The sequence below is a fragment of the Dipodomys spectabilis genome, unplaced genomic scaffold (assembly GCF_019054845.1).
Source record: "Dipodomys spectabilis isolate Male_0828 unplaced genomic scaffold, ASM1905484v1 ptg000067l, whole genome shotgun sequence".
Lineage (NCBI taxonomy): Eukaryota > Metazoa > Chordata > Mammalia > Rodentia > Heteromyidae > Dipodomys > Dipodomys spectabilis.
Window position 1 is genome coordinate 2,641,172 of NW_024870744.1, and position 22,290 is coordinate 2,663,461.

At 44.2% G+C, this 22,290-nt stretch overlaps 1 protein-coding gene across 4 annotated transcripts in view; it reads left to right on the forward strand.

Moving 5' to 3' along the window:
* The window catches only part of Sptan1 (spectrin alpha, non-erythrocytic 1), a 76,761-nt gene that overhangs the window by 3,693 nt on the left and 50,778 nt on the right, over positions 1-22,290 (forward strand). For all 4 annotated transcript variants that reach the window (XM_042680982.1, XM_042680983.1, XM_042680984.1 and 1 more), the window contains exons 2-5: positions 12,142-12,381; positions 14,988-15,113; positions 20,176-20,316; positions 20,779-20,925. In XM_042680982.1, the coding sequence (XP_042536916.1) occupies positions 12,145-12,381; positions 14,988-15,113; positions 20,176-20,316; positions 20,779-20,925 (651 nt within the window). In that variant the 5' untranslated portion in view covers positions 12,142-12,144. The remainder of the gene's footprint in view (positions 1-12,141; positions 12,382-14,987; positions 15,114-20,175; positions 20,317-20,778; positions 20,926-22,290) is intronic.

Genomic DNA, 22,290 nt, shown 5'->3' on the forward strand with positions numbered 1-22,290 from the left:
CTCTTGAAATAGTAATAGTAAAGGAAGTATGCCAGCCAAGTTGCATCTTTCTTTGTAGCTTGAGTTTGTTCTTGTAGATAATTTCAGGCAATCATTCTTTTATTATTGAATGGAAGGGGATTTCTGATTGCCACAGCTCTAGATATCTCAACTAACTTACCAGTATATAGATAGAAGGGCATGTTTAGTTTAAAAAGCATTTTCATGGGAAACAAAAATGGAAGGGGTAACATTGATCAAGATTCATTGTACTCATAATTTGACTTGTGGAATTCAAACCCCTTTATAGAACTATTTAAAATAAAGTTAAAAAATAGTAAAGAAACAAGTAAGGGCTGGGAAGGTGGCTCAGTGGTAGAGTGTTTGCCTTGCATGCATGAGGCCCTGGGTTTGATTCTTCAGCACCACATAGGCAGAAAAAGCCGAAAGTGGTGTGTGGCTCAAGTGGTAGAGCACTAGCCTGGAGCTAAAGAGCTCAGGGACAGCACCCAGGCCCAGAGTTCAGGCCCCATGACCACCACCACCACCACCAACAGAAAAGCACACTCGTATTAACACGGACACATGGGGAAACTGAGACCTGAAAGAAGGCATGACTTGGCCAGAACAGCACATATGGATGATAGTAATAGCCAAGACATGAACCCTTGGTTCTCTTTCTGTATTTTCAATCCCAGGTGGGATTTAGAAACTATATGGAATATCATAATGTTGGAGAAGTAAATGAAATTTGATTTTCACCTATATTCATATATTTTTACAGATCTGCTCTCTTCGTTTTGAAGTCGTTCTGTTTGCTTTGCCCTTAGAAGCTTGTTATCTTGCTCTTCCCCCCCCTTTTTTAGACTCCACATTCCTCCATCATGTTGTCATCGTTTCGTAAACGCAGAGTCCAGGTATTTGACCAGCATGCAGAAAACGTGTTGCCTTTGGATTTGCCTGGCTTGCAGTGAAGATACATTTGTGCCAGAGATTGAATGATCCAAAGGAAGGGGCCTCAACCCTGCCTGCATGACCTTTCTATTAAACAGGGTGATTAGGGTTTGTTTTATGGCTTCTGGTGCCACACAATCAGAAGTCTTAGTATACTTTGCTCTAAAATTTTCAATGCCTTTCTTCTCCTACATTCCTTTCTTTCTCTTTAAGGCATGAATGAATTTCTTATTGCCATCCTTGTGTTTGCATGGAGTTGTTTGCTGATATTTTTTATTGATGGCTACTTGGTTCTTAAGAACCAAGGGACTTAAATTATCCTAGATACTTGAGATAGTTTCCTGAAAACATGTTGTATAAATAGCACTTTAAAAAATTTGACAGATATTGTAAACTTGGGTTTGTTTCCTTTTCCATGGACTTCTGCTGCAATCCCGGCATTTTTTTTAAACAACAAAACAGTTCTATATATTTATTTGTGTAGCTTTTATGTTCTCTAAAATTGGACATTTTTCAAAATGAAAAATAGTTAAAATTATTATCTTGATATTCTAACATGAGACATAAAAATTTTGAAAATTTTTAGTAATTTTAGGTGATAAATCCAAGGCAGGCCCTTTTATAAACCAGACCAATTAATTATTTAAGTGAGGTTTATAAAAAATGGGCCATGTTACGACTTCTTCCTGTTTTTGTTTTTTCCTTTTCCTGATTTGAATCTTAGTAACAATATGTTACGCTTAAATACCTCTCATCTGAATTTTACAGGTTAAAAGGTAAGTATCAGCAAGATAGTATTTGGGAAGCATTCAGAAGTAAGTTTTCCCAGCTTGGTCTGCGTTTCTGGGTTTTGATGCAATGCAGTCTGCATCTTGCTTTTTTAGTCCTAAGTTCCTGCTCCTTGCCTCTGCAGAATTGTACTAACAAGTTGAAATGAATTAATCCATTTGAAGGCTGACATGCAGGTCCACAATCCTTGTTGGAATGTGGTTTAAGCAAAAATATTTGTTGTTTTTCTTCATGGTGTTGAGAGTCTTACTTTTGATGTATTATTTACCTCTTTGCTTACCATAAGATCTGCCACTAAAATCTGCAGCTAAGCTAGTTTTGAGTTAATTTGTTTGATCTCAGAATCAACTGATGCACAATTTTATGGGTGCTAACAAATTCTTTGGTGGTTTGTTCTTCCACATTCATGGATATAGTTCTTTTGCTTTCCAAATCTAGAATTTGGTAATAGGCTGGCTTCCTAAGCCGTAGAAAAAAGGTATTGTCAGTTCTGCACATTTGGGCTCTGACTAAGCAACAAAAACACAGATGAGTGGTTTCTGTGGCCTCTAGCATGGGTGACGCTTATGCATTTTTCCATAGAGGCAGCTGATCTGTTTCTCTTGTGTTTCTCCTGTGAATCCCTAAGAATCCCTTTATTGCCAGCAGAGTAGCTGGAGTCCTGTCTGAAAGTTGCCATTCTATCTGTAGTATTCTGAAAGCTTTGGATCTCTAGCACATTCCCCTTGTTGGAAGAATGGCAATCCCAATGTTTTGAGGAGACTCCTCCCCCCCCACCCCCCCCCCCGCCAGTCGTGGGACTTGAACTCTGGGCTTGGGCACTGTCCCTCAGCTTTTCAGCTCAAGGCTAGCACTCTGCCACTTGAGCCACAGTGCCACTTCCAGTTTTCTGAGTGGTTTATTGGAGATGAGTCTCACAGACTTTCCTGCCTGGGCTGGCTTTGAACCATGATCCTCAGATCTCAGCCTCCTGAGTAGCTAGGATTACAGGCGTGAGCCACCAGCACCTGGCTCCTTTTGTTTTTATCTTTGGGGTTCTGTAAAGAAACTGTGCCTGTCAAATTCTTCCATTCGCTAAGAGGTGTATGAGGATGTCCTAAGCTATTTACTGCAGGTGCCAAGTTTGCAGAATCCAAAGCCATTTGAACTTTGGTTTGAAATGTTTGCATCTGCAGTCTGTTGTGTTGCTTAACGCAGTGTGATCTCAGCTATGGCCCCTCTGCTGAGTAGATACTTCTCTTTGTACAGTGGTATATAGCTCCTGTATATTAGGTGGGGGCATTTTAAAAGTTGCTGAGTACCAAGAACCTCTTGTCATTCAGCAGAAAGATAAGGATACTCTTTTTTAAAATTCTTAAAGAATCTGTTTCAGTTGGTAATATGTATAAGACTGTGTTGGATATGTAGTCTTTTTTTTTTATTTTTTGTGGGTCATGGGACTTGAATTTAGGGCCTAGGCATTGTCCCTGAGCTCTTCAGCTCAAGGCTAGTGCTCTACCACTTGATATGGGCTGGCTTTGAACTGTGATTCTCAGATCTTAGCCTTTGAACAGCTAAGATTACAACCATGAGCCACCAGCATCTGGCTTGGGCGCTGGGTCTTTCAGCTCTTCAGCTCAAGGCTAGTGCTCTACCACTTGAGCTGCAGTGCCACTTCCGACTTTTTCTGCTTATGTGGTGCTGAGGAATCGAACCCAGGGCCTTATGTATGCAAGACAAGTACTCTACCACTGAGCCACCTTCCCAGCCCTGGGACATGGTTTGTCTATGTATTTAGTTAAAAATTTATAGCTGAACTTTTTTTTTGGGGGGGTGGAGGGGGCATGGTCCTGAGGCTTCAACTCTGGGCCTGAGGCTGAGCCTTGTTCCTGAGCTTCTTTGGCTCAAGACTAGCACTTTACCATTTGAGTCACAGTGCCATTTCCTATAGCTAAATTTTATATTTTTATAACCCACTCTTCCTTCCCAAAGATCTGGCAGTATTGTAAGAATTCTGGCATGACCCTTTATTATAATAGAGGAGATGCTTGTAATTCCTGTTTTATCCCTCTGAGATCTGCTCACATTGCTTGCTGGATGATGCAGCTAACATTTTGAGTACTGCATTGCAGCATTTATAAATAGCTGTATCTTGACTCTTCTAATAAGATTTGCAAAGATCTCCCGATTCAGTTACATTAAATGAGAGAATACACCTAGTATTTTACTTCTTCTCCTACATTCTCTGCATACACGGACCTGATTGGCAAAATCAGAGTGAATCAGTTGCCCTAAGATAAGGGGTCCACTGGTTGCACTCCTAGGAAGTCTTCTCTACTGTGGTTTTCCGACAGTGAATGGGATAGACAGATAAGTTGGTACTGTTGGAGGTTGTTTTTTTTTTTTTTTTTGGTCAGTTGTGGGGCTTGAACTCTGGGCTTGGGCGCTGTCCCTGTGCTCTTCAGCTCAAGGTGAGCGTTCTACTGCTTGAGCCACAGCACCACTTCCGGTTTTCTAGTGGTTTTTATTGGAGCTAAGAGTCTCATGGACTTTCCTGCTCGGGCTGGCTTTGAACCGTGATCCTCAGATCTCAGCCTCCTGAGTAGCTAGGATTACAAGCATGAGCCACCAGCGCCTAGCGGAGATTGGTTTTTGATGGACACTTTGCCAGGTTTTCTTTTCTAGTGGTACTTTAAAGATGTTAGTCCCAGAAGTTTGGGGAAAGTCTGGAACATTCTTGGTGGAGTCAGCCTTATCAGACTCTTACATATTGCCAGGGAAGGGGTGGGGCTCTTGCAGTGTGCAGCCTCAGCCATGGAAGGAATGTGGCCACATGCCAGGGTCCCAGAAATTCCCAGCACACTGACGTCGGTTGTAGCACCTTTGGATGGCAGTAATTTTTAAGCTATATTTATGAAATTTTTTTCCTATGTTTAATGAAGTCTGTGGAGATGACCCTTTAAGAGCCAAAAAGGAAACTGGGACTCTGGTAGATAAACTAGAAACAGGGCCCTATCAGGTTAGAAGAGAAACCTCTTTTTTTTTTTTTGGTCCAGTCATGGGACCTGAACTCTGGGCCTGTGCACTGTCCCTCAGCTCTTCAGCTCAAGGCTAGCACTCTACCACTTGAGCGACAGCACCACTTCCAGCTTTTTTCTTTTTGCTTATGTGGTGCTGAGGAATTGAACTTAGGGCCTCATGCATGCAAGGCAAGCACTCTACCACTGAGGCTCCTTCTCAGCCCCAGAGACCTCTATTTTATTTCCAGTGTTGTGATCAAACCCAGGGCCTTGCAATTCTGCTAGGCAAGCACTCTACCACTTATCTCTCTCTCCCTAAGAGGGGAACTCTTATTAACCCTCAGTCTCCTTTGTTGTCTCCTGTAATCTTACTATTAAAACATCTGCATGCGGTTACTGTGGGAGCACATCGGTGACTTTCAGATATCCAGCTCTCCAGACACAGCCAGTTTTGCTTGGCAGAGCTCCCGCCTACTGACATCAGCTGATCTACTGCAGGGAAGAAGAGTCCATTATTGCCTGACCAAAGCACTTGGTATAGAATTGACTCCATTCTACTTCACTGGGGTGACAAAGCGAGCCTTTTAGGTTGGTTAATTTTAGCAGAGCCTTGCTGGACTATCTATCTAGATTGGTAGGGCTACATCAGGCAGGGCCCAGTGCAGTGACACTTGCTCAAGTGGAACCTTTTTTTTTTTTTTTTTTGGTGCTAAGTGAAGCCTTGCACATGCTAGGCAAAAGCTGTGCCAGTAAGCTATATTCCCAATATGTAACTTCTTAGAGATTGTAGAAATTCAATTCAGGTGCCAATGGCTTATGGTTTTATTCCAGCTACTAAGGAAGCCAAGATCTGAGGATCGAGGTTCAAAGCCAGCCTGGGCAAGAAAGTCCATGAAATTCATCTCCAGTTAACCACCAGAGTGTAAAAGTCAAGCTGTGGCTCAAGTGGTGTCCAGGCCCAGAATTCAAATCCCAGAACTGGCAGAAAAGTAAAAATTAAAAAAAAATGCAGTGAACCTCTGATAGGAGTCTTTAATCCTGAAATCTTCGACATCCTTCTGGTACTCCTGTGTAATACAATTATTCCAGACATAACTGTACCTTCTTTAGAAAAATTCTTCACCAGAACATTTTGTTAGCAAGCAGATCAGATCATTTCCTGATGGGTTTCAATGTTAACCATTTCTGAGGGAAGAGAGGGAGAGTTAGAACAAGGGAAATGTATAAATAAATATTACTGCCTTAATGTTCAATTTTGTTGTTGTTGTTTTTGGAGCCCATCCTAGGGCTTAAATTCAGGGCTTAAGTGTTGTCTCTGAGTTTCTTTTACTAAAGGATAGTGCTCTACCACTTGAACAACAGCTCCACTTCCTGCTGTTTTTGGAGGGGTAGTTTATTGGCAATAACATTCTCACAGACTTTCCTGTCCTGGAGACTTCAAATCATGATCCTAGGCTCTCAGTCTCCTGAGTAGCTAGGTTTACAGGTGTGAGCCATTGGCGCCTGGCTAGTAAACTCACTTTTTAAAAATATTCAGCAGGGGCTGGGAAGGTGGCTCAGTGGTAGAGCGCTTGCCTTGCATGCCTGAGACCCTGGGTTCGATTCCTCAGCACCACATAAGCAAAAAGAAAAAAGCTGGAAATGGCGCTGAGGCTCAAGTGGTAGAGTGCTAGCCTTGAGCTGAAGAGCTGAGGGACAGCGCCCAGGCCCAGAGTTCAAGCCCCATGACAGACCAAAAAAAAAAAAGGAAGCTGCTGTTGATTTTAAGTGCAATAAATTTCCCAGATGCAACCAAAAACTACAGAAGATAAGATTTAGTTGTATACAAACAAAACTATGTATGTCCCCAATAATGACAACACACAATAAAAATGAAAAACATTTAATGCACAAAAAACCAGTAAAATCAAAAGGCATCATTACACAGTGCAAGCAGCAAAAGGATACAGAGCTATTAAATTAGTGGTGCCTATAATAAATGTGGTTATTGGGCTAGGAAGGTGGCTTAATGGTAGAGCGCTTGCCTTGCATGCATAAGGCCCTGGGTTCGATTCCTCAGCACCACATAATAAAAAAAGAAAAAAACCGGAAGTGGCGCTGTGGCTCAAGTGGTAGAGTGCTATCCTTTAGCTGAAGAGCTGAGGGACAGCGCCCAGGCCCAGAGTTCAGAGCCCATGAACGGACCAAAAAAAAAAAATGTGGTTATTTTTGAGATATGGTCTCACTTCCTACCTGGGCATAAACTTGAGCCTGATTCCCCTTATCTTTTTTTTTTTTTGGTCCGGTCGTGGGGCCTGAACTCTGGGCCTGGGCACTGTCCCTCAGCTCTTCAGCTCAAGGCTAGCACTCTACCACTTGAGCCACAGCACCACTTCCGGCTTTTTTCTTTTTGCTTATGTGGGGCTGAGGAATCGAACCCAGGGCCTCGACGAGCATGCAAGGCAAGCGCTCTACCACTGAGCCACCTTCCCAGCCCCTCTTTTTTTTTTTTTGTCAGTCATGGAGTTTGAATTTTGGGCCTGGGTGTTGTCCCTGAGCTCTTCAGCTCAAGGCAAGTGCTCTACCACTTGAGCCACAATGACACTCTGGTGGTTTATTGGAGATAAGAGTCTCACAGACTTTCCTGCCTGGGCTTGGCTTTGAACCAAGATCCTCAGATATCAGCCTCCTGAGTAGCTAGGATTACAGGTGTGAGCCACCAGGACCCGGCTCTGATTCCCCTATCTTAAGCTTCCTTTCCAAACTGGGATGACAGATGCCCACAATCACACCCAGCATCTTTCTGTTGAGATAGAGTTCTATGGACTTTTCTCTCTAAGCTGGCCTGTAACCACCATCCTCCCAATTTCAGCATTCTGCATAGCTTAAGATGATGGCTGCCACTACACTACTTCTAGTTGAGAAAGGGATCTTGCTAACCTTTCTGCCATAGCCACAGTCTTCCTATTGGCAGCTTCCCATAGCTAGGATTACAGGTATGAGCCACCATTGCTGTGCCATCACTAAAGAATATGTCAGAAACTGACATGGTAGTATACATGCCTATAATCCCAAAATTCAGGAGGCTGAGTGAGACAGAAGGATTGCAAATTTACATAGAGAATTCCAGACCAGCTTGGGCATTATATATGCAGTGAGATGCTGTCTCATAAACAAAAAGAGAATTGAAGACTACTTACTGTGGGTATAGAGCTGTGTGGGTTCTTGAGATTTTTTTTTTTTTGTCGGTCGTGGGGCTTGAACTCTGGGCCTGGGCGCTGTCCCTCAGCTCTTCAGCTCAAGGCAAGTACTCTACCACTTGAGCTACAGCACCACTTCCGGTTTTCTGGTAGTTTATTGGAGATAGGAGTCTCATGGTCTCTCCTGCCCGGGCTGGCTTTGAACCGCGATCCTCAGATCTCAGCCTCCTGAGTAGCTAGGATTACAGGCGTGAGCCACCAGCGCCCAGCTCTTGAGATTTTTTTGCCTTGTAATTCTGCTCTGTGCCAGCAGCTGCTTTCCAGGACATACCAGGAAATCCATCCCAGATGGGAAATGCAGAGGTATGTGTTAGAGTGATGCCTTGTTGTAGAGCCTCAGTCCGCACATCCCTTGTTTGCCATTCTCATCACCAATCTAGAATTCCAGTTTTACAATATGGTAATTTAAAATCAAAGAATTATTATGTAGCAGTTACAGAGCAGCTGTAACAGTATGTACTGGATCATTTAGTAAACAAGCATTTTGTGTGTGTGTGTATGTATGTGTGTATACATGTGCACATGTGCTAGAACTGGGCCTTGAACTCAAAGTCTCGTGTTCATTTGACTTTTTTTGCTCAAGACTGGTACTCTACCACTTAAACCACAGCTTCACATTCAGCTATCAACCCATTAATTGGAGATAAGTCTTGGAGATTTGTTTGCCCGAGCTTCCAATAGGGATTTTTAGATCTCAGCATCCTGAGTACCTAGGGCTATAGGCATGAGCCACTAACACCCGGATTATACAATCATTTCTTAACCTCAATGTACCAGAAATCGGGGCTACAAGGTTAGGTTGACTAGGACAATCATACAGTGGGAAGTAGATACAGAACTTTGCAAATACAGAAAATGTACAGATGTGAATTCATCTGAGGAAGGAAGGAAAGATCTTTGCAGGATACAGAATCTGCAATTTACTCACTTTACCTGGTATTGAGGTAAGGCATGAGGTATAAATGGGAGTTATCTAGGCACAAGAGATGGGAAAAGCCAGGTGCCAGTGGCTCATGCCTGTAATCCTAGCTACTTAGGAGGCTGAGATCTAAGGATCGCAGTTCAAAGCCAGCCCGGGCAGGAAAGTCCGTGAGATTCTTATCTCCAATAAACCACTACAAAACTGGATGTGGCACTGTGGCTCAAGCAGTAGAATGCTTGCCTTGAGCTGAAGAGCACAAGGACAGCTGTGCCCAGGCCCAGAGTTCAAGCCCCACAACCAACCCCTTCCCCCCAAAAAAAGATGGGAAATTCTAGGCAAAATAATTATGTGGGCATACCTCGGAGTTTAACAGGGATTCATAAGCTTTGGGAAATGAAGAATATGTCAGTACACAAAGAATACAGGTGCTAGATGAGATGATACCAGGCTTGTGTGTTGGACTTGGTGGTAAAGGACCTACTAAATAAAGAGTTGAATTCATTCTCTGTCAAAAGGTAGCCATAAAGGTTTGGTAGTGATTGAGCATAAAACATTTGTTTTACTGAGATCCCAAAGGATTGTGATCCCAAACTAGCCTGGAAAGAAGAGATTGAGATTCCATCTCCAGAGTAACAAGCAAAAAGCAGGACCAGAGGTGTGACTCAGGAGTTGGATGCTAGTCAAGCAAGCATCTGGAGCTCAGTGTGAGGCCTCGAGTTCAAACTGCAGGACTAGCAAAAAAAAAAAAAATATATATATATATATTTTGGGTCCGGTCACGGAGCCTGAACTCTGGGCCTGGGCACTGTCCCTCAGCTCTTCAGCTCAAGGCTAGCACTCTACCACTTGAGCCACAACGCCACTTCCAGCTTTTTTCTTTTTGCTTATGTGGTGCTAAGGAATCAAACCCAAGGCCTCATGCATGCAAGGCAAGCGCTCTACTACTGAGCCACCTTCCCAGCCCCACAAAAAACTTTTTTTATTTTAATTTTTTTATTGTTATTATGAAGGTGATGTACATAAGTCAGGTAGTGACTACCTTTCTTTTTGTATGATGTCACCCTTTCCTTTGCTCTCTTCCAGTTTTTTCTCTTTTGTCCCTGAGAAAAGAGGTTGAATAGTTCATTTTCAACATAGTGTCTACTGTATACTACTGCTATATTCGTTCATTCTTTGTCAACAACAAAAAACAACAAAACAGCTGGGTAGTTCATGCTTGTAATTCTAGCTGCTCAAGAGGCTGAGATCTGAGGGTTATGATTCAAAGCCAGCCCAAGTAGGAAAGTCAGACTCTTACTCCAATTAACAGTTGGAAGAGGAGCTATGCCTCAAGTGGTAGAGCAACAGCTTTGAGTGAAAAATCTAAGGGAGAGCACCTTGGTCTTGAGTTCAAGGTCCACTACCAGCACAAACAGTGCAGAAGAACAGTAATGCAACAAAAATGTGGGTATATTGTGTAATGTGGAAGGCATGATGATATAGCTAAAACCACCAGTCTTCCCCACTAAGATCATGTCTTCATTGGAAGTAGTCCTGGGAGCTGCACTGTGCTGTGACCTGCAGAATGTGGGCAGCACCCTCACTGATCTGTTTCCAGTCCTCAGCCTGCTTGCCTCGCCTATTCTGTTAGCAATGCCAGGCAACAGGATGACGGGAACGCTCCCAGGTATTTCCTGAGTAACAGCTTTCAGACCTTTTACACATGATAGAATGGTTAAGTGAAAGGTACCATAATGCTGCTTATCAGACCCAGAATTATCTTTGTAGACTAATTTTTTGGAGATTGATTTATTTTGAGATGTAACTCAGGCCAGACTCAAACTCTCAATCCTTCTTACTCAGACTCCCAAGTGCTGGGATGGCAGTGGTACACCATCACGCCTGGCCCTATGGTGTGATTTAAAGTTATAAGGGCCTTGAGACCATGCTGTGTTCACCCACCCTGTAAGCCACTTGAAACAGGCATCGTAGGGAAGGTTGTTGGTATTAAAGACTCAGTTATTTCATATGTTATTGACAAGGGACCTTTTGTTATTAATCTATGTAGTTCTGTGGTCCTCAGTTGGTGGTGGTGTAGGTGGAATGTACCAGGCAAGTATAAGTGCTCTAATACCTGAGCCACACCTCTAGCCTGGCTTGTTCTCGATAAGATCAAGTAGCATATTGCGTGTTTCTCCCATAAATAGGTCGGTTCCTTTTTTGACATTGAAATCTAGAACAACTGCCCAACAAGCATTGGCTCAAATTTGGGACAGATTGAGTGCCGCAGGGAGCAGCACCACTGCAGGGAGCCCATGGCCTGCCTTGAAACTGGAGCTCACCCACTCAGCCTCCTTGCTTTCTGAAGTTCCCCCATCTGCAGAGGAGGGCAGATCTTCAGGAGACTATCCTCCAAACACAATGGAATGTGGTTCTGTCTTCATTGTATGTCTGGAACTGGTCTGGTCATCACACAGGCAAATGGTTGGCTGGCTGAAGACAGTAGAGTGACATTTTAGATGGATTCTGCTGGGTGTTGTGAAGGGTTTGGCAGTTTTTTTTTTTGTTTTGTCGGCCGTGGGGCTTGAACTCTGGGCCTGGGCACTGTCCCTCAGCTCTTCAGCTCAAGGCGAGCGCTCTACCACTTGAGCTATAGTGCCACTTCCGGTTTTCTGGTGGTTTATTGGAGATAGGAGTCTCACGGTCTCTCCTGCCCGGGCTGGCTTTGAACCGCGATCCTCAGATCTCAGCCTCCTGAGTAGCTAGGATTACAGGCGTGAGCCACCAGCGCCCGGCGGGTTTGACAGTTTTATAATCCATCTTTTCATTAACCATCAGGCTGGAAAGACAGAGAAAAACTGATTTAAATAAGAATAAATTCATTCTAAACTCCCCCACAGTGAATGCAGAGACCAGATGAAAGGCCTTTTGAAGGATTTACAGTAATTCTGTAAGCTCCAACACTGTTGTCTCCTTTGAACTCTAAAGCCCCTGTAAAGTTGACAATATAGATATAATGCTTCCACACCCATCTTTCCCATTTGGTGGTGTGCCTATGTTGGCTGGCATGACCAGAAGGGCCTGGGCAGGTAGGTGTTGTGGGAGTGAACAGCTGTTTTTCATAAGGGTCATTGTTTGTCAGTTCTTAGAAGAAGCTTCCTTCTCAGTTCAGTTTTCTGCTAGCAATTTCTGATAATCCTTCCTTTTCTCCAGCGTCTAATTCCATTGAGTCTATCTTGATGTCTTGTGGTGCTTATCTCAGGACATTCTGTTTTAACAGAAAATGGACCCAAGTGGGGTCAAGGTGCTGGAGACAGCAGAGGATATCCAGGAGAGGCGACAGCAGGTTTTGGATAGATACCACCGCTTCAAGGAGCTCTCTACCTTGCGGCGTCAGAAGTTGGAAGATTCCTATCGCTTCCAGTTTTTCCAAAGAGATGCTGAGGAGCTGGAGAAGTGGATTCAGGAGAAACTTCAGATTGCATCTGATGAGAATTATAAAGACCCCACCAACTTACAGGTACATTGTGTCTTTTCTCTTTTGATTGGGCAGCAAGAAGAATGTAGAGGGCTAGGAATGTGACTTAGTGGTAGAGTGCTTGCCTAGCCTGCATGGAGCCCTGCCTTCAATTCCTCAGTACCACATAAAGAGAAAAAGCCAGAAGTGGCACTGTGGCTCAAGTGGTAGAGGCTCACCTTTAGCAAACGAAGCTCAGGGACAGTGTCCAGGCTCTGAGTTCAAAGCCCCAGGACTGGCTAAAAAAACAAAGCCTGACCCTAACATGGCAGTACATACTTAAAATCCCAGCAGTCAGTGCTCAAAAAACAGCGGGGCACCAGTGGCTCACACCTATGATTCATCCTTGCTACTCAGGAGGATGAGCTCTGAAGATCTAGGTTTGACACCAATCTGGGCACAAAAGTCCATAAGACTCTAACCTTCAGTTAACCACCAAAAAGCCAAAAAGTGGTAAAGGACAAGCCTTGAGCAAAAAGTTAAGGAATGGCACTCGGGTCCTGAATTTAAGCCCCAGTACCAGCACATACACACACCAAAAATGAAAAGCCTAAATATTCTTTGTTGGTTTTTTTGTTTTTTGTTTTTTTGTCAGTCCTGGGGCTTAAGCTCTGGGCCTGGGCACTGTCCCTCAGCTCTTCAGCTCAAGGCTAGTACTCTACCACTTGAGCCACAGCGCCACTTGAGGTTTTCTGATGGTTAATTGGAGATAAGAATCTCACAAATTTTCCTGCCCAGGCTGGCTTTCAACTGTGATCCTCAGATCTCAGCCTCCTGAGTACCTAGGATTACAACATGAACTACTAGCACCCAAACTACTCTTTGTTTGTTTAAGATAGGGTCTTACTGTGTAACCCAGGGTGGCCTAGATCTGCATTTCTCCTGCCTCAGTCTTGTAGTGCTAGGATTATAGGTGTGTGCAAACACCCTGCCAGATCCTAAAGCAGACAGTATCTATAGTATACCTTTTGCTCATTGATTTTAGTGAAATTAATCACCCCACCCCCACCCCCATCCCCGTTTGAACTCAAGGCCTCTCTTGTAGTCCAACACTCTTATCACTTGAGCTACACCATCACTTCCAGCTATATGCTGGTTAATTGGAGATAAATATCATGGATTTTTCTATCTAGGCTCAGGCTTACTTCAAGCCACAATTTTCAGATCTCAGTCTCCTGAGTAGTTATGATTATAGGCATGAGCCACCAGCGCCTGCCTTCCCAGATCTTTTTATTTTTCAGGCAGAATCTCACTTTTTGCCTTGGGTTGTCCTGGAACCACTGTTCACTTTCCAAGAACCTGGGATGACAAAGGATGCAACAGTCTGTCAAGCTTGTTGGTTGAGATGGGGTCTTGCTAACTTTTTCTGGGGCTGGCATGGAACTGGTCCCCCCAGTGTCAGCCTCCTAAGGATTCTAAGTGTGAGCCACAAGGCCACACAGGGAAAGACAAAGGGCCTAGGTGCTGTCCCTCAGCCTCTCTGTGCTCAAGACTAGTGCTCCACCACTTGAGCCACAGCGCCATTTCCAGCTTTTTCTGAGTAGTTTATTGGAGATAAGAGTCTCACAGACTTTCCTGCCCAGGCATGAGCCACCAGCGCCTGGAGGTGAAAGACATTTTAAAGAAAAACTACTTTGAAAAGAAAAACTATTTTGGTAACAAGTGGAGCAGTAGCTGTTTCTTTGGGTTCCTTTTTTTTCTTTTGGCCCAAGACCAGTATTCAAACATGGCACATGGTACTTTCACTCAGTGGCTAGTGCTCTACCAACTGAGCCATGCCTCTAATCCCTCCATGCATTCTTTTACTGCACCAAAGGACTGTAAGAAGAGAGAATGAGGAGCGGCAGGTAGGTGCAGTCAGGGTCCTGCAGGCCTCTTTCTAGCTCAATCCATGGTCAGAAAGGTGTGGAGCCATGGTGCTAGCTCAGTGCTAGAGAGAGGCCCTGGGTTCATCTGAGGAAACTACCCATGGAGGAAGGATAGTAGTGCTGCTTCTAAGGCAAGGAGAAGAAGCATGTCAGTGTATGAGTGGATTATTCAAAGACAAACCACTCCCCATGCTAAGAAGACTTGTAGTAAGGTCCTCTTTCTAAAGGGACACCAAGCCGGGCGCTGGTGGCTCGCGCCTGTAATCCTAGCTACTCAGGAGGCTGAGATCTGAGGATCGCGGTTCAAAGCCAGCCCGGGCAGGAGAGACCGTGAGACTCCTCTCTCCAATAAACCACCAGAAAACCGGAAGTGGCGCTGTAGCTCAAGTGGTAGAGCACTCGCCTTGAGCTGAAGAGCTGAGGGACAACGCCCAGGCCCAGAGTTCAAGCCCCATGACCGACAAAAAAAAAAAAAAAAAAAAAACTAAAGGGACATCAATTAGTCAACAATAGAATTTTAGACATTTTGTTGTGTCTTCTATCTGCAAAGTTGGATGTGCTTCCCAACTTGCAGAGGGAGTATAGATGCAGACTGTCTTTTCTGACCAGATAGAGAATAAGGCAAGGCGCTGATGGATGCCTCCTGAACTAGAGAGTGAGCCTGAGGAAAAAGAAACACAGGATAGGGATTGGAGAATTGCTGGGTAATGATTCCGTGGCTTACTTTGTGTCCACCACCAGGGAAAGCTCCAGAAACATCAAGCCTTTGAAGCTGAAGTGCAGGCCAACTCAGGAGCTATTGTCAAGCTGGATGAAACTGGAAACCTGATGATCTCAGAAGGACATTTTGCATCTGAAACCATCCGGGTAAGTTGAGGGAGTGCTGGTAGAGATGGCCTTGCCTGGGAGGAAGAGGATCTTGTATGTCAAGATAGGCTTTTTTAGCTTTGTAGTAAACCTGTGGTGTTTCCTGAAGGAGTTGCCCAAGTTCTTAGTTTGTGATTTGACTCAGCATGAATATAAACTTGTGTTTGGAGGAAGAAATGATGTTCTATGGTAGTACAAGTTAGGATATGCTGGTCCATAAACTAATTCTTAACATTGGGTGGGAAAGCCTGTTAGGGAAAATTGGTAGATTTGGAGGTTAGGGTAATAAGACAAATAGCTATCATAAACATTCCGAAGAAAGTTCTGTATTGGAAATATTTCTGTCTGAATCTTGGTGCCTTGCCCTTGAGCCATTGAGACAGACAGCCCGAAAAAGCCTAGCTCTAAGGAATGCCTGGGGCACTCTTGGCCAGTGGCCTGGTAATAGGACTAACAAGAAGGCAATCCTCCCCCAACTCTGGTCCCGTTTATTATGGAACTGGGACTATAATTGATCTTTCTCCACTTTGTTTTTCATTTCAACAGAGTTTAGGGAAAAGCAAATCTCTGATGAGTATCACACAGTTTCTTACCTTACAGATGCTCTCTCTACCCTTAAAATACTTTCTGTCTAGCTGTGTTTTGTTTGGTTCTTTTTTTGTTGAGACAGTTTCACTATATAACTTCAAATTGCTCATCCTCCTGTCTCAGCTTCCTGAGTGCTGAGTGAGGGGTCTTTTGGTTTATTTTCTCCAAAACATGTCCCAATGAGGGCCCAGCCTTTCCTAGGCCTTCACCTCAAGCAGTCCTGATGATTTATATGATAGCTATGAACCCCAGCTAGGAAAGTTTCATCCCCACTCTTCCCTGATAACTTTTTTTTTGGGGGGGGGTAGAGTTCATTCTCTTAGGATCCATTCATTTAGTAAACATTCATTGTTTGCTCTGCTCTGCTTCCTTCTCCACATTGTCTGCCGTTGGTGTGTCAAGTGCACTTGCCTCCCTGCCCACTTATTGAAGTCTTGGAACTAGCTCTGAGCTTATGACTACTAATTATTAACTATTACTAGTGATGATTGCAAATATGAAGTAAAAGTGAGTGTCCATTATCATATGACAACTTTTTAATTCCACTGAACCTATTTGGACAGTGCACCTCATCTCTACCATTAAATACAAATATTAGTTTGCCCATTTAGCCACTATTTTGTATATAGTCTTAGAGTAAGTGAAATTGGCCTGCTTCTTATTTTGGCAATAGAAGTTTTTTTCCCGGAGTGAATGGGGCTGCTTTGTGGTAGAACAGCCAGGTTATAGAAGGGCACAGGAGCAACAGACCAAGTATTTGGCTTTAGTGATTAATCTGGGGGAGGACCCAGAGCTGACTGAGCTTACATTTACTACTGAACGCCCAGTGATGTGTCGAGATCATGTTAAAGCAACATTTAAAATACTGTTAATAGTAAGAATATTCTATTAACTACTGTTGTTGAGTAGCTACTAGTTATTGTTAAAGTACAGACACTTTGCTATTACTAATCTTCACAATAAGCTTGCAAGGTGACTATTATCTCTATATTAGGAAAGAGTGGAAATTGAGGCTCAGAATTTTAAGTAACCTGCTCAGAGTCCCATAGCTAAGGTGACAACTGGAATTCTACTCTGCTCCTTTCTCTTTCTAGTCATAGCTGATTGCTTATCCCATCCCAACCTGTATTTCGTTCTTTTGCTGGTCCTAGGGTATGAACGCAGAGCCTGGGCTTCGTTCCTGAGCTTCTCTGTGCTTAAGGCTAGTGCTCTACCGCTTCAGCCACAGCACCACTTCCAGCTTTTTCTGCTTATGTGGTTCTTAGGAATCAAACCCAGGACTGTATGCATGGTAGGCAAGCACTCTACCACTAAGCCACATTCCCAGTCCTTTTTTTTTTTTTTGGTACGAGGGTTTAGAGTTTAGACTCAGGGATTTAATGCTTGCTTTCTGGACTGGCACTTTACCAGTGGAGCCATGCTTCCCAACCAACAAACCTTTTACTGGTTTTTGGATATAGAGTCTTGTGGGTTTTCTGTCTGGGCTAACTTCTATTTTTTTTTCCTATTTCTTGGGGGGGGGGGGGGCAGGCCTGGGGCTTGCATTCAGGGCCTGGGTACTGTCCCTGAGCTTCTTTTGCTCAAGGCTAGCTCTACCACTTGAGCCACAGCACTATTTCCAGCTTTTTGTGTTTATGTGGTACTGAGGAATCGGACCCAGGGCTTCATGCATGCTAGACAAGCACGCTACCACAGAGCCACATTCCCAGCCCTGTCTGGGCTAGCTTTAAACCATGATCCTCCAGATCTCAGCTTCCTGAGTAGCTAGGCTTTCTTATCTTCTTTCCTTAATGTTTTTCCATCTGTTTCTCAGAAAACTCCAGCTCTGGCTCATGCCTCTGTTGAGAAATCACTGAGTCAGAATCAGGCTTTCTTCTCCACCCTGCCAGCTCCTGCTGTTTCTGAAATGCACCTGCCTCTGCCACCCATGTTCCCAGACAATAGGAAGCTGTGCAGCTGGGCTCTCTGGGCCCTATAGGACCAAAAGAGCTCAGACCAACCAGAGAGGAAAATTGCCAGTACCACAAGTGGCCTTGCCTGAAAGATGACATGTGTGAAAATAAAATTTGTGAGGATGCCAGTGGACTTGGGAGAGGTTTTCCCTATGTCCCTGGCCTCACCTCATTCTTTAGCAGGGAGCTGTCTCTCTCCACTTTTGTGCTCATACATGGCGAGCCTGTCTTGGCAGTTTATCTGTTGCAGCTTAGTTTGGCATGTAGCATTAGTACAGAAGGTGGGTGGGGTGGAGGGCTGGGTCTGTGTATAACCTGTCTATCACTGATTTAGACTTTCACACCTTACCGGACGGCGTGGCGCCCTATAGTCACCGCCACCCACATTGGCTCCCACATCCGAGTAGGTGGATACTGACTTGCCGTTGGTTGCTGTGGAAATGCCTTTCACTTCCTCCTTGGTGCTGGCAAATGGTCCTTACCACGGGCAGAAGTGAACTGTGTGAGCCTGCCTCTCCCTACTGCTTTCTTCTTGCCAGTGAAACACTCCTGCTTTTTCAGTCCACCCTCCCCAACTATCCCTGATTTTCAGGGGTTTTTTGTTGTTCTTTTTTTCTGGGAGTGGTGTTTTAACAACAGGCGGATCTCACACTGTGATTCTTTTGGTATTTGAACCTTTCTGTTTGGTTTACCTTTGCCTGTCAGTGTTACACAGAAACTCCCAGTATCTTGGGTGAACATAATCAGGGCACTGAAGTCTGATCAGAATACTGAATGAAGCACCAAGGCATGAATGAGAATTAGATTTCCCCAGTCCATAAGCCTTTAAAAGGGCCTGTGCTCTGAACACCCAACAATGCTGGGAGGTGAATATGTTTGGCCCTGTGCCTGCCACTTGGTGAAGTGTGAAGTTAGCCTGATTTGAGATGTTGTGCTGTACAGCTGTCATACAGACCTTCCAGACCTTTTTTTCTGCCCAGAAATCTTTGGTAGCTGATAACATTTCAGAATCCTACTTTTTTTCCCACTTTTGTGCTAAGATCTTTGTTTTGTGCCTTGTAATCTTTGTCATGTCTGTTGGACTTCTGTTTTGGTTTTGTTTTTCTGCTCACCTCCATTAAATCAGAGCATAGCCTTCAGCAATTTCTGTTTCCACATTAATTCCTTATTAATTCCTTCCTCAGCAGTCTTTGCTCTGTGACACTGTCACCTTAATAATTACTGATATCCTGCACTTACAAATATGGAAATAACAATACTTCCCCTATAGTAAGCTAGCATAAATCTACCATGAAAATACATTCTTTTTTTTGGGTGGGGAGGGGGGTCCGGTTTTTTTTTTTTTTTTTTTTTGGTCGGTCATGGGGCTTGAACTCTGGGCCTGGGCACTGTCCCTCAGCTCTTCAGCTCAAGGCGAGCGCTCTACCACTTGAGCTACAGCGCCACTTCCGGTTTTCTGGTGGTTTATTGGAGATAGGAGTCTCACGGTCTCTCCTGCCCGGGCTGGCTTTGAACAGCAATCCTCAGATCTCAGCCTCCTGAGTAGCTAGGATTACAGGCGTGAGCCACCAGCGCCCGGCCCGGTTTTTGTTTTTTTTTTTGTACCAGTGCTGGGGTTTGAACTCAGGGCCTGGGCACTGGCCCTGAGTTTGTTTTGTTCAAGGCTAGTGCTCTACCACTTGAGCTACAACATCCCTTCTAGCTTTTTTTTTTTTTTGTGCTAGTCCTGGGTCTTGAACTTGGGGCTTGGGCACTGTCTGCCTGCTTCTTTTGCTCAAGGCAAGCACTCTACCACTCAGCCACAGCATCACTTCTGGCTTTTTCAGAGTAGTTTATTGGAGATTGGAGTCTCATGGACTTTCCTGCCTGGACTAGCTTTAAATATGATCCTCAGGGCTGGGAAGGTGGCCCAGTGGTAGAGTGCTTGCCTTGCATGCCTGAGGCCCTGGGTTCAATTCCTCAGCACTACATAAGCAAAAAGAAAAAAGCTGGAAGTGGCGCTGTGGCTCAAGTGGTAGAGCGCTAGCCTTGAGCTGAAGAGCTGAGGGACAGCGCCCAGGCCCAGAGTTCAGGCCCCACGACCTGACCCAAAAAATTGTGTGTGTATATATATATATATATATATATATATATATATATATATATATATATATATATATGATCCTCAGATCTCAACCTCCTGAGAAAGTAGGATTCCAGGAATGAGCCACCAGCTCCTGGCTCATATCCCCATTCTTAAAACAATTTCAACAGGTTTTGTTGTTCAGTTAACATACATATAGATAAAACCATGTTGGTCATATCTACCCCTATTTACCCATTACACTAGCTTCCCCCACCCCCCTCATTGGTACTTACCTCCACAACAGAGCCTATTTTACTTTCCTTTTGGGTTCTCTTTTAAGATTTTTTTTTTTTTACTCTGATCCTTGAGATTGGCTCTGGCTTGTTGGAACTCTTTAGAAGATCTGATCCTACAATTCCAGTTATAATCCAGTAAATATCTGATTTGTGTCCTCTAGACTCGTCTGATGGAACTGCACCGCCAGTGGGAATTGCTGTTAGAGAAGATGCGGGAGAAAGGAATCAAACTGCTGCAGGCCCAGAAGTTGGTGCAATATTTGCGAGAGTGTGAGGACGTGATGGACTGGATCAGTGACAAGGTGAGCTGGGGAGGAAGACTCTGAGAGCCTCCCTAGGGAGAGGGACTCAGAGCCAGCAGTAGGCAGCTGCAGCCAGGCTAGATGCTGGGTATAAGGGGACCACTGGGTCTCTTGCTGTAGAGAGGAATCTTTGTTTCTACAACGCTAAACACCGGGGTATCTTGAACAGAATGCTTTAAAAGGACTGACATCAGAAACCATGTAGAAAACTGTCCATGAAAGCTAACTTGGCTCCATATCTAATAATCAGTTTCATATTACTTCCTGGATAAAATGTTAAAGTTTTTTTAAATTATCTTTAAGTAGTTGTACAAAGAAGTTCCCATTCTACAGAACAGTATATGAATACAAAGTGTCTGATAACATTGTCACCAATCGCTCCTAACTCATAGATAAAACTTAAAAAGAGGTGTTTTTTTTTAACCAACTGTTGACTGTGGCTCTGTTTTGGTCCCGAAATAGGAAGCAATTGTGACTTCTGAGGAGCTGGGCCAGGACCTAGAGCATGTAGAGGTTCTACAGAAGAAATTTGAAGAGTTTCAAACAGATCTGGCAGCTCATGAAGAAAGGGTTAATGAAGTGAACCAATTTGCTGCCAAACTCATCCAGGTAACATGTCACAGCATCATTGTGTGAGTCTTCTAGCCAATCCAAAGTAAATTTGGAAGGTCTCTAACTCCTTAGTGAGCAAACTTTTATAAGCATCCATAAAACTTTTGTTTAGATCTAAGCAAAGCCTTATGTGCATTATCCCTAAACAAGAACATAGTTTTTACCTTGTAGCTGTGGGCAGGAAGGGCAGAGTTCATTTGATCTGTTTCCTCCACCCATTTTCAGGTGGGTGGGGCAAAGCTTTTATTGGACTGCTGAAGCTGGGTCTCTGGGTTTCTCAGATGAGGGTGTGGTGATGAGTGCTTGCTTAGAGTTGGGAGGTGGCCACCAGTGCCACTTCCTTTTCAGTTGAGGTTTCCCAGGCTCTCTGGGGAGCCTAAGGGAATCTGGTAGAGTTCAAGGGAAGCTGTATAGTCCATGGCAGGTGTGGGGGGAGCGGAGAATAATTGGATGGTATGGGGTGGGGGGAGCGGAGAATAGTTGGATGGTATGGTAGTATAATCCTGTGATCCCAGAACTTGGCCAAGATAGGCTTGAGTTCCAGGCCAGCCTGGGCTGCATAGTGATACTCTGTCAAGATAAAAAAGATACTTGGGCACTGGTGACTCGCTGGTGGCTCACACTGATAGTACTAACTACTCAGGAGGCTAAGATTTGAGGATTGAGATTTGAAGTTGGCCTAAGTAGACAAATCTTCAGTTAACCAGCAAAAAGCCAGAACTAGAGGTGTGGCTCAAGTGGTAGAGCTCTAGCTGTGAGCAGAATAGCTAAGCAAGAGCTCAGGGCACTGAGTTCAAGCCCCAGTACTGGCACACACTTGAAAAAGAAGACATGAGATGACCTTACTGAGTTTCCTAATGCACCTCCAAGAGCTCCTTTTTCTTTTCTTTTTTTTTGGGGGGCGGCGCTGTCCCTCAGCTCTTCAGCTCAAGGCTAGCGCTCTACCACTTGAGCCACAGCGCCACTTCCGGCTTTTTTTCTTTTTGCTTATGTGATGCTGAAGAATCAAACCCAGGGCCTCAGGCATGCAAGGCAAGCAAAGAGCTCCTTTTTCATTCACCTCTTCTACCAAGGACACCATGCGCTAGAGACACCAAATAGTAGGGAGGAGAGAGCTTTGGCTTTAGGGAGATTTTTCTCTCTCTCTCTTTCTTTCTTTCTCTCTCTCTCTCCCTTCCTTCCTTTCTTTCTTTCTTTCTTTCTCTCTCTCTCTCTCCCTTCCTTCCTTCCTTTCTTTCTTTCTTTCTCATGGGTTCTTGAACTCTGGGCCTGGGCGTTGTCCCTCAGCTCTTCAGCTCAAGGCTAGCGTTCTACCACTTGAGCCACAGCGCCACTTCCAGCTTTTTCTGTTTATGTGGTACT